Source organism: Synchiropus splendidus, chromosome 1, assembly GCF_027744825.2.
Source record: "Synchiropus splendidus isolate RoL2022-P1 chromosome 1, RoL_Sspl_1.0, whole genome shotgun sequence".
In the NCBI taxonomy this organism is placed as follows: domain Eukaryota; kingdom Metazoa; phylum Chordata; class Actinopteri; order Syngnathiformes; family Callionymidae; genus Synchiropus; species Synchiropus splendidus.
Genome location: NC_071334.1, coordinates 13,388,614 through 13,404,247, shown reverse-complemented (window position 1 = coordinate 13,404,247; position 15,634 = coordinate 13,388,614). Strand labels below are relative to the sequence as shown.

General features: G+C 41.6%; 2 protein-coding genes across 7 annotated transcripts in view; both read right to left on the bottom strand.

The window, feature by feature from the left end:
* Positions 1-479: 479 nt before the first annotated feature.
* On the bottom strand, positions 480-5,621 carry dmrta2 (DMRT-like family A2). The gene is made up of 2 exons (XM_053877849.1): positions 3,258-5,621; positions 480-1,483 (listed from the first exon to the last, which is right to left on the bottom strand). Exons 1-2 carry the CDS (start codon positions 3,685-3,687, stop codon positions 600-602), a joined length of 1,314 nt encoding a protein of 437 aa, XP_053733824.1. The 5' UTR covers positions 3,688-5,621; the 3' UTR covers positions 480-599.
* Positions 5,622-6,130: 509 nt separating this feature from the next.
* faf1 (Fas (TNFRSF6) associated factor 1) overlaps positions 6,131-15,634 on the bottom strand; it is a 55,944-nt gene continuing 46,440 nt past the window's right edge. Inside the window, exons 19-21 of one of the 6 annotated variants that reach the window (XR_008414881.1) lie at positions 12,930-14,879; positions 12,730-12,835; positions 6,131-12,588 (exon numbers count right to left, since the gene is read on the bottom strand). Coding sequence is in view for 1 of the 6 variants with exons in the window: in XM_053868564.1 (XP_053724539.1) it covers positions 14,796-14,879 (84 nt within the window). In the remaining 5 variants the exon portion in view is untranslated. Of the gene's footprint in view, positions 14,880-15,634 lie in introns of all 6 variants that reach the window. The other 5 variants (XR_008414880.1, XR_008414877.1, XR_008414878.1 and 2 more) reach the window with 5 other exon arrangements.

Here is a 15,634-nt window from a genome sequence, read left to right as displayed (position 1 = left end):
TCTATATTTGCGAGCTAAACTTGTGTCCATGCGGACCAACATCTATGTTGTCTAACTTCCCGCAAGAATAAATAAGAAAGCTGGAGAACACTGGTGAAATGATCGTTTTTGACGGCCTCTTATTGAACTATTTTTCTCAACGAGTTCCTCTTGAGATTATACTCTTTAACTTGAATTTCTAAAATCGAATTAAATCTGTTGCTTTGTGGAAAGTCATCGGTGTCGCTGGTCAACTTGTTCACCTTGTCTTGAGTTGGTTCAACAGAATTCTGGGGGCGTTTTAGCTGCGCTGACAGCAACGAAGTTGTCGGACCTCATGAGTCGGTCCGCACGTGAACGCACCCTCACCAGCGTCATCCAGGTGTGAGAAGAACTCGTCGCCCTCTTTATTCGTTAAAACATTGAGAAAAATCGAGGAAGCGAACAAAAAGCGAACATCTTGGAAGGTGTCGCCGGGAGGTCACGTGAACGGTCGAATCTCAAATGACACATTTTCAGATTTATTGACTACAAGCCATATAATTATGTGCACAACACAGACTGTCGCCAAAACACTTTGTGGAATGTGTGTGTGTCGGTGTGTGAGAGAGAGAGAGAGATCACTGCTTGTCCGGCGTGTTGTTGACCAGCGGCCCGTACAGGCCGCCGCTGTAGCCCTGCTCCTTGTGCAACATTGTCCGGTCACGGATCAGGTCGCTGAAGGCGTAGTCCATCGGAGGCCTGAAGCCCAGAGTGGGCATCAGACCTGTGGTGGAGTAGGGGGCCATGAAGGCCAGGCCCCGGCTGTGCGCGGAGTAAGCCAGTCGCAGCGGGTTGAGGCCCAGGTGGGTACCGAGGGAGTAGGTGCTCGGGTCGCCGCTGAAGTGCGGAGCGTTGGGCTGCAGCGGAGAGAAGGCCGAGCGGTTACTGAGAGTCATGGAGCCCGGGATCAGAGGCCTGGCCGGGCCGCTGGTGGATGCCGGGGATGGCGGCGGCTGCTGCGCGTTCTGGAGCATCCTCTCTGCCGTCCACGGCTCGTCTGGACCGGCCTTGTTGGAGCTCTGAGCGCCGCTGTTGTTGTTGAGGATCTGCTCGATGGCCTGGACGACATCTTTGCCGCAGCCTTGTAGGACCAGCTCCAGCACGCTGCGCTTGTGGCTCGGGAACACTCGGGTCAGGATGTCGATGGCGTTCATGTTCTTGGAGGCCGCGGAGGACGGAGACGGCTCCGGCTCCTCTTTGTCGGTCTCAGATCCGGAGTCGGTGCCGAGCGAGCTGACGGACCCGGGAGTCTCCTCGCCATCTTTCAGCGGTTTTGGCACCGGTGAGTGGATGAAAGACTCGCTGTCACCATTCTCCGAACCTGAGCCGCCGTGTCGGCCGTCTGGAGAGGAGATGCCGGGAACCGAGTCTCCTTCACTGGGGGCCGCTTTGGCCTGTGGAGGGGTCGGAGAAGTGGACAGCTGGTTCTTCGGGAACAAGTCGTACTTCTGGATACTTGAGTCTGGAAGGAGAAAACATAGTTTGATATGAAGCTGGTTTATTATTATTATTGTTGTTGTTGTTGTTGTTGTTGTTGTTGTTGTTGTTGTTGTTGTTGTTGTTGTTGTTGTTGTTGTTGTTGTTGTTGTTGTTGTTGTTAATAATAATAATAATAATAATAACGGCGCATAAGCTTTGCATTTTTAGATGACTTCATGAAGCCGAGTTTAATGAATGAATCTAAAAGAAATAGCATAGAACAATAGCTATAATAAAGTCTACTAATAATAAAATAATAGTTGTTGTGGTTTATTAATTTATTGGTCATACGGAACGTAAGCAGCGTTTAGAAACTAAAAAGCATATTATTTTATTTATTTTGTTTAACTCTTTCTCCACTTGATAATCATTTCAGTGGTTAGGTTTTTGGGAATCACCAGCGAGGGAGAAAAATCTATTCAACTGTGAAATTACAGATAAACTTCAGTCAATTTTGATCCATAGAAGTATTACTTAATTATTTTCAGCGAATTGTAATTTTTGTTAATCATATTTCAAATTCAAGATAGATTATAGATTTTATTAAAGTCAAAATTATATTAACTGATAAACCTTAAACTGAGTTTAAAAAAAACAAAGCGCATCTTTAAATAAGGCATACGAAGTTTTGGCCATGCTGTTTGGAATATTTTCAGATCAAACATATCGAATAATAATAAATAATTAAATCGACATTGCGAATATTATAAATAAAATTGTTTTGAAATGTAGAAAACAATACAATTTGAAGTTGAGTGGACTTTACGTTACTCTATTAATCTATTATTGGTTTCACAATTGTTGGTGGCGAACTGGAATTAAAAAAAAATTCGATCACAACTACTTGCTGAATAAAGTTTGTGGGTTTATTAGCGTTATTATTAGTAATATTATTATAATTAATATTATGATTCCACTCTATTGACTGTTTCTCGTGTATGATTGAACAATTCATTCAGTGGGACAAATATTTTGACAAATGTTTGACTCCGAACTAGTAAAAACGAACAGTTGATGTGTTTTCTATTAGACTAAAATATAAGATCACTACAATATGAAAAGTAAGTCGATTAGATAAATTTATATTTACCTTATGATTGTCCTTTATTCTAGGGATAAATATTAAACGTTAATTATGAGACTAAAGCGCTGTACTTCAGGGAATATAAGGGGCGAATTCTTCACCATAGGACTCAGTCATTTGACTCCAGTGGACGTACAGACTCACGGACTCGTCCAGTGAATCTATCTTGCAACACCGCCCCCTTCAGGACAGTAACGGACATGGCGCATTCATTCGCCCCGCGCTTAAAAGTTTCTTCGTATAAATAGGAATGTTGCTTTACATTCTTGACAAGTGGTAATGAAGTGAGGAAGCCGTGACAGCGGGTTTTCTTTTCCGGGGTAAAGACATACACGATCGAGCTGTGTTTTCGTGGCTCGTCTACACAGTTGTTGCTCAGAAGTTTTTTAAAACATCCGTGCACATTAAAATGGTGACTTGTAACACTAATAACAGTTGGATATCAATTCATTTCAATGAATACCGCGTGGTATTATCATGAGTTTACGCATCGTTGTTTGTCATTTCAATCAGGGTTTACAGTGTCGATAATAAGAATAAGAGCACTGACGATACAGAAGGACGCAAACCATTTCCTTCTGAGGCATTTGATATAATACGCGCAAAAACGTCGTTTCTTTCTCCGCATTATTTTTGAGCCATAAATACACGAAGAATCGAGGCGTAAACTCACCGGAGTTGTTCTCACTGCTGACCGGGCTGAACACGTCGTAATTGGGCCGCGGCGGGATGATGCCGTTGGCGGCCGCCAGGGCGAGTCCTTCCGCAGTGCCGTAGAGCAACTGCAGCTCGCGGGCCTCGTTCTCCTCCTGCGCCTGCTGCCGCCGCAGCGCCACCTGCGCGGCCATGACGCGCTGCCGCTCCGCGATCAGCGTGCACTTGGCGCACATGCAGTCCTTCCAGCGGCAGTACCGCTTGTGGCCCTTCAGCGCCGAGACCACCCCGTGGTTCCGGCAGCGCGCGCACTTGGGCGTGCGTGGGTATTTGTCCGCGGCTCGCAGGAGCAGCGGAGGTCCACGCAACAGGTTGCCGGCCATGGAGACCGGGATGGAAGCCGCTTGAGAGGCGGAGGAAACTGTCGGGAGCTCCGGTCTCAGATCCATGTGGCTGGCTCAGGTTCTGGTTCTGGCTCTGGCTCTGGCTCTGGACTTTCAGCCGGACCTCATCCGCAGCGACAGGTGAGTGGAAAGTTGCGCGCGCTCTCAAGCTGACAGTAACACTTCGAGTCCGGCCAACATTTCTTTTGGGGGTCCAGGAGGAGACGGAGCTGCGGACACACTAACTTCCTCCAGAGATCGTCAGTGGATACAGAGCTCTCTCTCTCCTCCTCTATTGTCGCTGCACACTTTTCATTAGACAAATTTGACAACAATGTGGCGTCTGTCATTGGCCAAAGGAGGAGGAGCGATCTGATTGGCTTCTCTCTCCGTCAACTGTGTCCACCTGAGTTTCTTTTTTTTTTTTTTTTTTCCAAATATCAAGTGTTAAGAATGAGAAGGAAGTTCCCAGGAAAGATCAATTCACGTTTGTCTCCTTATATATCTAATTTGCAAATGCCGTTGTGTGACCTTGAAGCGAACTTGTAACACGCTGAGGACGCGCTTCCACAGCGCCATGATCAATGCTGATGATGATCACGACGTTGACTGTCTTCGTTTTTGTATTTGAATCAATCAGTCATCCTCCGCCAAGTTGAGTATTTTTCTTCCCGGAGGGTTCAAGCATAAGATGGAAGAATGATTCAACATTTTTAAGTTGTTCAATTTTTTACAATCCGCAGCGTGTCCTTGTGGTTTAATATTATCAGAATTGTTATTGTAGCGACATTAAAAAACACGCACTCACTGCGTTTCGTTGTTATTCGTCAAAGAACAACACATTTCGCTTGTGTGTCATCGAAGTAATTCGTTTTTTTTTAAAGCGCAAAATTTCGTGTAAATAATAAATAAATCTGTTTTATCGGTTTTTTTTTTTTTCAACTTTTTTGTTATGTTTTTACCGGTTAAGTAATGTCTCATATATTATTCAATAATCGATTCCGATGGAACAGAAGTAAACAGTGATCTGGTCGGTTTTTTTTTTTTAATAAAATAAACGGGAAGCAGTAAACAAAACAACAACAACAAAAAAAAAGAAGTGAGAAAAATCAAACATGTATATTTAGCGACTTAACTCTAGTTGAAATATCCCATACAGCATATATTATCTTTATTATAATTATAAGTAGTAGTAGCAGTAGTATTATCATTATCATCATTATTTTTATTTTATATCTTTTTTATTATTATTCTATTCTGCCATTTAAACACGTATTTAATTTCCTGTTGGAGTCTTAAAATAGCTAAAAAGGCTGGAGGATTCAGTTTAACATGAATTTGCTCGTTTAGTTTTAAATACATATCAACTTCTAAGTATTGGGATCGGTATTATTAATAATAGCAATATTGTCTGCGCACTAGAATTCAAATAAAAATATTTTTCGAGTCAGAAATTTATAAAACCTTAAAAACAGCAATGACTAACGAAAGAAATGTTGATTATTTGATCAAGAAAACGTGTTTTTGTAACTGGTTCGTTACAGTATATTTACGTGTGTGGACGTCTCTGTACAGGCAGCTGTTCCCCCACTACACTTTGGTGGAGGAGAAGCAATAGAAGTCTGGCTGCAGACCTCCACTCCTCTGTTGACTCTCTCCATCACTGTCAACACAACCATCTGTTTCCCTCAACTGCACCTTAATCACAAGAGGAGGAAACTTCTCTGCTCTGACGTGTCTGGAGGATGATCTCTACACGACATGATGATATTAGGCATAGTGTATTTCCATTTTGTGTACTGTAAACATGAGTGACCACCGACCAGTCAGTCCATCGAGCAAACGTTTGCAGGAGGGTCCGGAGATTTTGGGATGTGAAGGACGCTGCATCTGATGGATCGCACCCCTGTTCATCAACAGCATGTGGATATGGAAATTAAAACGAGAAACCGCAATTGAAAAAAAAAAAAAATCAGAAAAGAATAAAAATAAATAAATAAATAAACGAATACATCGGGGGAGGCTAATATGATTTCTTCGTTCTTAAGATTATGTTATATATTTTATCCCCACTCTGGAGTGAATTTATATATATATATATATATATATATATATATATATATATATATATATATATATATATATATATACTTAAACGTAAATGTTGGAGGTGATGACTGAAATCTCTGTCAAATATTAAGAAAAAAAAAGGGGTGAGGTGAAATGCGCTTCCAAAGTAATAAAACAAAGCACCGTTATCTGTCGAAAACGACTATGACCAGGGTATTATTAAATACTATAATGGTTCCGTAATGAAGTCAACCCATTTAGAAGGATCGTGCTTGTTTCAAATATTACTTCACTGGTGCAACGCATTTCTCGTGCTTCTTGATGATTTTACAAGGTTATGGTGAAAGAGCGCTGTGACCCGCATCAGTTCTGCGGGTCCAATTAAAGAGGTTCGGCGCAGTAACAAGTGAATTCTTCTCATTAGGCCGATGCTTCAAAAACCTTCTAAACGCTTTCATTTCTTTGACGAGGGCTGCAGCCGAGTGGGTTTTTAAACACTCTTTTAAAGAGATAACAAAAGCTTAGCTTGACCCGACATATGTAGCAGCATGTTTCCGCTGGCGGTTCTTTCGAGCGGCCTCTCCCACCGCCGGCGCCCCGCCTGCAGCGCCACTGGCTCGGATCTCCTCCCCGCGTCGCCCCGCTGGAGCGACGGAGGTTAGAGTAGCACATGGACAAGAGCTGGAGCAGAAAGGAAGCAGGCGGGGGTCCACTACACTATTTACACGCTTGACCGGAACACGGAGTCTCCTTTTTTTAACACCACAAGGAGGACGTTTTTTTGCGTCTTGTTTGCGTCTTTCTCATAACTCACTTTCTATTTGGATCAATAGTTCCGCAATGTCGACAAATCTTTAACACAAAATCTACAAATCGCATGTCAAAACTCAGAATACGACCCGAGTATTTACTTACATTGCTAAGTATTTATTTTTGCTCGGTTGAGACAGTAAATATACCAATGTAAACTTGAAATAAAGCAGCATCATTCAACGGGGGTAATTACTTAAATATAGAATAAAAACGTTCTTATTTTAATCTTATTGTAAATACAGTCAAACAGAAACGGCACAAGTACTATATCAACAAAATATAAATAATTATAATAAAGAATTATAGTTAAAAATTGTAATAATTTTTTTTTTTCATAATTAATTGTGGCATTCTTAAATAGTCGTAAACAAGGCAACTGCATCTATCAAAGTAAATATTAATGAAAGCATTTGAACTTCAATTCTGAGAGCAAAAACAAACAAAAAAAAGAACACAAAAAGTCCATACCAGTAACGCAGAGTGAGAATTCATCTTATAGTGTAAAACAGTGGAGCAGTAGCAGTTGTCCTGTACTGTAGCTGCAACACATGTAGTACCACAGTGGTCAAATTAGTTTCGAGTAGTAGATAAAGTTGTCGCTTCAGTCGAGTCCAAGTCATGTTAGTGATAGTAGTGGCAGCATTAGAAGTTGAACTAGTTGACTTAACCCCAGTCATGGCAGTCATCATAGTACTTATGGATTAATTAGTGCTCATGTTATTAGATGTAGATGTAGCAGCAGTACTAGTATTTCAACTAGCAGTATTAATAGTGTTGGAAATACTGCAGTAGTTGGTGTACTCGCAGCATTAATAGAGCTAATAGTTGTAACAGGAAACGTCATTTGGTGACGTTTAGTCAGTCATAGTCAAGATAATACACCGCAGTATTGATGTTAGATGTAAGAGTTATACATTTACAGAGTAGTATGAACAGTAGTGGTGGAGCTAGTTTTTACAGCAGCAGTAATAGTAGTACCACTAGTAACAGTATTTTTCGCAGCAGTAGTACTGGCAATGCAAGAACTACTTGCTGTAGTACCAGTTGTAAAACTGGCAGTAGTTGAATAGTAGCACTAATATACTACTTTATTACTTCTATTACTAATATCAGCAATTAAGGTAAACATTTTCATCTGTTCATGTGAATACAGTCGAAATGAAATAGTGCCAGCTCAGATAAGAATCATGGAGTGAAAAACTCTTCTAGGAGGAAGTATTGAAGGCAGCGCCAAGCTGTGTACGATGCGGTAATATAAGTAGAAGTGGCGCTGTCAGCCAGACCGCGCTGGAGGACGTGAGCAGCTCTGGAGTGTGTGTGGCTGGTGAGGGCTGCAAACACTCCAGCTGAAGTGGCTCACTGAGACTCTTCAGCCGCTAGAATAACACTTATTTGTAAATGGGGGATCACCCTCCGTGGCACAGACAGCCCTATGAATATTTCAATGATTTCAAGGTTTCCTGGCTGCCAGGGATGCTAGCCAGCACTGTGTCACCCCAGTCTCACACACACACACACACACACACACACACACACACACACACACACACACACACACACACACACACACACACACACACACACACACACACACACACACACACACACACACACACACACACACACACACACACACACACACACACACACACACACACACACACACACACACACACAGATATAATGCGTTTTTGTGGCCCTGAGGAAGGTTGGCAGGGATTATCTTTGTTTAATGAATGGGCTACAAGTATTCATCAACATGGCGAGATTATTGGGCTTCACTTCTGCAGGGCCTATAGTGACGTAGAGCTGCAGTGTGTGTGTATTAGAGCGAGGTAAAGACACACACACACACACACACACACACACACACACTGCAGCCAATTAAAATGCACTTTCCCCGGCTCTATCCCTCCACATCTGCCTCCTTTTCTCCGGCACCGAATGGCAGAGAAAAGAAGGAAGCTGATGAATAGACCTTCATTGAGATCACAGATGGAGTATGGCTTTCTTTTTCGCAGAAATTTGAGAAACACCATTGTCCCCAATCAAAACTCAATGTGTTGGCCTACAATGGTGCCGGCTTTGAGCTGCACCGCTTCAATTGGCCTTGTTTTTGAAACTTGAAGTGTTCGGCACAAAGACGTGGCCCTCCTTGATGTCACCACAGACTTGGGGAGTGTGTATGAGAGAAAAAAAAAACCACAATTAATATGAAGCTGTAATTACTCTCCTTCACACCACTGCACTCATTCAGAACCCCACTGGTCCATTTATTGCTTTATCCCATGAGGCCTGTAAATCCAAATACCACAGGTCTTTATAAGACACATCTGGAGCTCTGACAATGGACGTGATTAAAAATTGATGAGGAAAGATCAGTTTATAAATAATAACAAACAATGGCACATTGTCTGCTTCTAATGAGTTCACTTCAATGACGTTTCACACGCTACAACAATCGTGTACATGCGACGGCATGTGGCGTCCTAAGACAACTACACCGGACCAGACATTTGAATTCATTTCGTGCTCTGGAATAAAGTACCTCTGATGTGTAAATGAGTGGGAATAATAGTTCTACTATTAACTGTAAGGGGCCCCAATCATTCTGAATGCAATTTTCCCACTTTAGACATGTATTATTAATTTTTATGTATTATATATATATTTATTTTTTACCTTTTTTGGCAGTGGTGATACAATCCCCTTAAAATTCTTAATATTGAATTTCCTTTCTTTCTTTAAAGTAGAATAGCATAGTCTTTTAATATTTCTCAGGTTTTCTTTGTATAATTGCACCAAATCACATTTCAAATTTGTCTTTGACTCTGGTGTGTTTATTATGGTCCCAACTCTTCCTTGCCAGCCCACTGCCACGCCTTATTTATTCATTTAACTATTGGAGGCCACACAGTAAGCACAATTCAGCGGTTTACACCCACTGCACTGCAGCAAATTTCCTTATTTATCCAGTGAAATACTCCAGAAATCTTAATTCATTGATCAGTAGAACTTCATTTCTCCTCTTTACACTTCAGTAGGCCTGTTTTGGGCGCCTGCTTTGCCCTGACTATGCTGTCTCTGTTGCAGTGCACTGCAGCTGGGAACAAAAATCTATATTTAATCATCTAAGAATGCGGCTATGGCTAGCAGCGACTCCTACAACGCAGGTGATCTTTCCTCTGTATCAACACTATAACATCAATAAAATTATTTTGCTGAAAAAAATATACTGAAAGTAAAGTGTTTTGAATGATATGAACCCTTCAAGCAACCCACATTCAGTGGAGTTCGTACAATTTAAGCACAAATAATCTACTAATTGTCCTTTTATGGTTTTGATTATTATATTGAAGGAAAGCAGAATAGAGCAGTTTGAAGAAAGAAAACAATCTAACAACCTGCTTTGTAATATCCCGACATCATGGGGTTTTAACCCAATAAAACTGGATAATCTGGGTCTAAATTGGCTTTCATAGTTTGTTAGAGCAGATGGGTTTATGATAAACACAAATAACTGCTTCAAGTCAGCTCCAAACCAAGCGTGTTCATCTTGTTTCAATATTGAAATGGTTATAGATTCTTTAATCAGATTGGTAACATGGTTACTAGAACACCGGGTTTTGTTATTCCACGGACAGAAATCAGAGTCTTTATTTCTCTGTTGTGTGTTTAACAAACATCAGTGAGTAGGCACAGACGATTGGAGGAACAATGACCCTCTTTTTGTGGCCATCCACATCTTAAGCTTCACAGATTCTGTTTCTTTGTGTTGTACCGCTGTCTCTGAGAAAGTAAACTCGGGGTGACCCTCCAGGTTACCCCAGTCTGGGTTTCAGGCAGAGATGCTGTGATTCGGTGGAGATGCTCCACTCAGAAATCCCGTCATGTCCCACTTCAAAAGGAGGGAGGAGAAGAACTCCAGTGTTAGGAATTCTGTTCGCTCGCCAGCCGGCTACATTCTTGACCCCGGCGGAGCTGGTTAAACATCACAGACGCTCTCCTCTTTTGTTGTTGGAGAATCAAGAGAGCAACCTGATGTTGCCACCAGTGAGTGTGTGTGAAGGCGTAAGCTCATCAGCACACACTCTCTTTCTCATCGCCAGGCTAAAGGAGGCCGTATGATGGAACGCATTAAGACGTCAAACCGGAGAGTGACCGGCGACAAACCCTGTCATTCTGGTAAATTGGGGAGGAAAATGGAGAGATGATGTCTTTATCAGGTCGGGTTTTGCTTCTTACACATACAAAAAGACCAACATTCATATACACACACACACAATATCTGTACGTCCTTGGACAAGGGGCAGGAGTGGCCCAAACACATTAGAAACATACAGACACTGCAGCAAAAGGACAGGTTCAGTCCAAACCCAGGGAGCTGGACTCCAACTAAGTACCTTCTGTGCTGCCCATTGCTTTATTTAACTTCAATGATGAGCTTTTCAACCAGCAATAATGAGGAACATTACTTTCAAGGACTGGTCTACTGCGACTAAACCAACTCTTCAAACCAGACGTGCACATGGATTTTCCAATTTTTTCCGCTTTCTCTTCGATATTTCTCACCGTCTTCCTCAAACTAACAGGAGAGACTGCTCATATCAAGCCTTGTACAGTCGACGTTTCTGCTCCAAGCAGTTGTGGACTAAGATGTTTTTGATGCTTTGAAGAGAGTTTGTCGACAGTGATCGAGAGAATAGACCTCTTTACTGCTGAAAACGCCCAATGCAATGGAGCTAATAGCGATTTCCGTGACCAGAACGTGCATTGAATACTTTGGGACGATGCCGGTCTAGTCACAACTTCCTTGTAGACACCGTTAATTGTTGGCTGCACATGTCCATTCTACATGGATCTCATGCTACATTAATGAGCAGATTGATGGATGAAAACTGCATGTATTTTTCAAACTATCTAATCAGCTATCCATCACTTTGCGTAATGTCGAACCTCTCAGAGAAACACAAAAACAACTCAGTCACGTTATGTCTCAGCGTTATTTCCGATCCAATCCCCACAATCGGCAGACGCCCCAAAAGACGTGTCTGTGCAAATCAAATTCAGACGCTCCCATGTTAGAAACTGTAATCTCATGCCTGAGAGCATCTGAGCTATTGACAGTGATCTCCTGAGGAGGAGGGGCCATGGAGCACCTGTCAGTCCACCGCTTCCAACAACTGAACTCTTTAGCCTGTACACTGTAAACACACATTTGTAGAGCAAATAGTGTATGTGTGCAGTGCTGGACAGATATATGGAGCCGATGGAACATGTAATTAAAAGATGAACATAAATATTAATAGAGAACACTTGGAACTCATGATATTCGAAGCTATAAGGCCTTTCAAAATTGCTGACATTTCACATGACCTAGAAATGAAATTCCGTTTCACATACACAATTGACTTTCTCAGTTATAACACAATAAAAAGCAATAGTCAGTAAGTAAAATAGTCAGATTTCCAAGTTCAAAATGATAAAGGCACGACATGATTTTGCTTATGGAAAAGGTGCAGTAACATATATACATTGCTGGACAAGATGAAATGTATTATCATTTTTTAAAATGATATTACAATATTTTTAAAGCTTCTGACGATGAACAGAATATTAGGTCACGTTAATTTAAGAAAAAGCGGCTCTACCAAGTAACTATGATACAACCAGGAAAGAATTATGGGCTAGAATGTATTCTGCATACATGTGGGAACAAAGTAACAAAAAATGAGGCACAATTTGGGAGCCAGTCAAAAACTCAGCTGTGATAAAATTCCATTTAAAGATTCTGGATCTTTTGTGTAAATAAAACAGAAGAGCAACAGGATGAATACATATCATTACACTCAGAGTTAATTCAGCATTCCTGTAGGTGAGAATGCCATCTCCCATTCATCACCTCTTCTTGTAAATACTTTCACGCACAGTGTTTTTCTCATCACTTCACCTGCAATTCGATGAGAAACGTGAATGTTTCTGATGAACCCAGACAAATTTGTCCCGCAGCGTTTCCTCTCGCACCTCTCGCCAGTGCCTTCAGCACTTGGTCTTGTCTGGTCGAACCAGTGGAAGTGTGTCTGACTGAACACATTAAGACGACTCACTGCTTGCGTGAGAAACGAGACACAAAAATCCTCAGCACAAGCACACATGCTCTGTCAGACGCTCGCATGACACACACACTAGTCATACCAAGTCTACATTTTTCAAGTGCAAGTCTACCTTCGTGCATGGCAGCCTGCTCTTCGGATTGAAGAGACGATGCATCGCTGAGTCATCGACGCATTTGGAATGCAACTAGTTGCTCTTCTACTACCAGGGATGAAATCTACCAGGGATGAAATGAACCCCATGACACACACAAAAAGCGTCAAAGTGCCCCCTTTTTTCCCCAGTCTGTGCCGAGGTTAACTCCAACTTACCTTCTTATTTCTTTCTAATATTTCTCTTGTAGCATTCACTGAGTCTCTGGTGATGTTCTAAACCTCCATTCGCACTTGTGACGTCCTACAGATGGAGGCTAAGTCCTCCTGATCTCATCTCACTTGAGCGCTTGTTGATAATAGCAGGTGGCCCGTGACAAACTATAATAAAAGAGCGCAGAAAGTTCAGTGGAAACGGAGATTCAAAGACACAAATCCAAAACTTTGTGTTGATGGAACACTGCCAAGTTTGGCCCCAGGGCCAGGCTACAGAGATTGTAATCAAGATGTGTGAACTTGTTTCATCCAGCCATGAAGCCCAGACACTAATAAAGTGGAGCATCAATAAAAACACTGGGCACCAGTGACCTTGCGGAGCCTTGCAGTGTCGCACAAGTTCCCTGGTAATTTACTTTTTCTTCTGTTGTCAGCTCCTGGAGAAAGCCAGCAAATGCAGAGAAAGAAATATGAAGATGACTCCATTGTGATAGAAGTCATCTACCAACTGCTACACTCCAATTACGCTGAAGTGAGGTGGCACTTCCTATCAGGGTGCCACAATGATAGAGTTTCGGTGCTCTTCATCCGAAAACTTGGTTTGATCGCCATTTATTGTCAATTACAACATCCAGGTGTTGTGCAATGTCATTTAAACAAGCAATCTTTTTCCTCACATTTTAGTCAGGGTGTAGAAAAGATGCCCTTTTAGAAGTGGCTCTTGACAAGCTGAGCATTTACAGCTGACGTTACATGTCTCCAACCCTGCGCGAAGAGGAGAGTGGGATAACAGGTTGTCACAGCCGTTAAGAGAAAAGAACATCACTTGTGAACAAGATCCATTAACCCTTTCCTTACTTGGAATCTGCATCCTAGCTTTTGGGATTCAGGAGGGGTGAACATCTGAGATGGACCAAACAAATAGACGAGCATCAGCAGACACCCTCAGACTCCTCAGGAGTTTAGTGAGGTGTCAACAGCGTGGAGCCGTCTCCATCTGCAAGTCAACAAGCGCACATCACATCAACGAGGGTGAAATAAATATGATGACTCAGATGTTAAGTGTGTAGACATAACTGGGTGAGACAGATTGATTCATAATTTTATATTTTATATAATGAATGTCAAACTAAACTAATACAGCATCAAACTTAAAAATATTCCCCAAAAAAGAAAACTGTTGGCGTGCGATAAAACCTGGAGAAAAGGAGGGCAGCCACTTCTGAGAGAGGTGTTTTGAAGACATCACTGCAGTTTGAAATCAAAACAGCCCGAGTGTGTGCAGGGCAACATCTCTTTTGTTTTTGTTTTGTTTTGGGTTTTTTTTTGTTTTTTTTTATTATTTATTCAATTTTCAGTATTATTATTTTTTAAATTCCAAACACAAAACCATGTTCTAAAAAAGCAGCCTTAAATGCATTATGGAAAACGCTGAGTGGCTCACAATATTTGTTTCCTAAAACAAACATAGTCCAAGTCCGTCTTTTAATGCTGTTTTGGTTGTGATGGTGAATTAATGACACAACAGTAGAAACACAACATAGTGAAATATACGTCGGAGAGATAGGAAGAGGCGGGACTAGTGTTTGGCTGTGTGCTTGTGATACTGGTCTGTTCTCCTCTGTGCAGCGAGCACACGCTAATCGTCCACGTACAGCGACCAGGCCGAGGAGCATACTTTCACTTGTGTGTCACTGGTTATGCCTGTGAATGTGTTTATGTTGGGCTCTCTTGTTAGCTTAAATGTGAGAGTATGTGTGTGAGTATTGTCTTGAAGGCCCAAACGTTGAAGCCCATGCTCGGGTGACTAGTGTATCTCCGGCCAGTCCTTCAGTTTGACAATAACTCTCAGGTGTTGAAGGGCAGAGTCTATTCTCTAGCCTCCAGGAAAAGAGTCTCCTGTGGATACAACTTGGCCTCCAGAAGTGTAGAACCAGGATCCAACTGGGTAATCTGGAAAAGAAATAGGGAGGGAACCAATTAAAATGACTAGAGCTGGGACTCTTGAGAGATTAGCTTCAATGAATAAATTACAGACAAAAATATTGAATCTATCCAAATCAGAGATTCACCACAAATAAATTTTCTTTCACTAAACATTTTCAGTGCGCCACATTATACAACCAAAACAACCATGATGAAGGAGACTAAATGAGGTTGCACTGAGGGATGGAAAACGTCTGTAAAAATGAGTACAGAACAAAAAATGAAATTTGATCATTCTGGTGTCAAGTATGAACTCGTTATAAACTTAAGATTATTTTTTAATCAAGCTCCATACATAGAAATGACCAAATGTATGCTTTTATTCCATATAGAAGATGAAATACCAAGACTAGTACAGACTGCTTAATAACAGCAACTAGTTAAAAAAAAAACAAAAAACACATGGTATCTCTGGCTTCACATTTAGATCCTGACATAAATATAAACTGGATCGAAACTTTAAGTACATTAAACCAACAGTTTCCTCAGTAATGCAGTGAGGCATTTGTCTGAAGTGAAATACTTTGAAAACAACCCTTTGACTGTATGAAAAGTATGAAAGTATGAAAACTGTGTAGCTGTATTGCAGCTGCGTGTGTTGTGTATTATTCCAGTATCGCTGAGCAGTAATCTGAGCAGGACCAGGTTTGTTGAGGAACAGGGACGTTTGTCTGCTTCAAACACCTACCATTCAGAACAAAGTGATGAAAATGTGTTCCTGG

What these genes read in the sequence shown, in the direction of transcription:
- dmrta2 (XM_053877849.1), bottom strand. Translation starts at nt 3,687, where the DNA reads ATGGATCTGAGACCGGAGCTCCCGACAGTTTCCTCCGCCTCTCAAGCG. An exon ending in CAGCAGTGAGAACAACTCCG is followed by an intron (nt 1,484 to 3,257) that starts GTGAGTTTACGC and finishes TTCTCCTTCCAG; the next exon opens with ACTCAAGTATCCAGAAGTAC.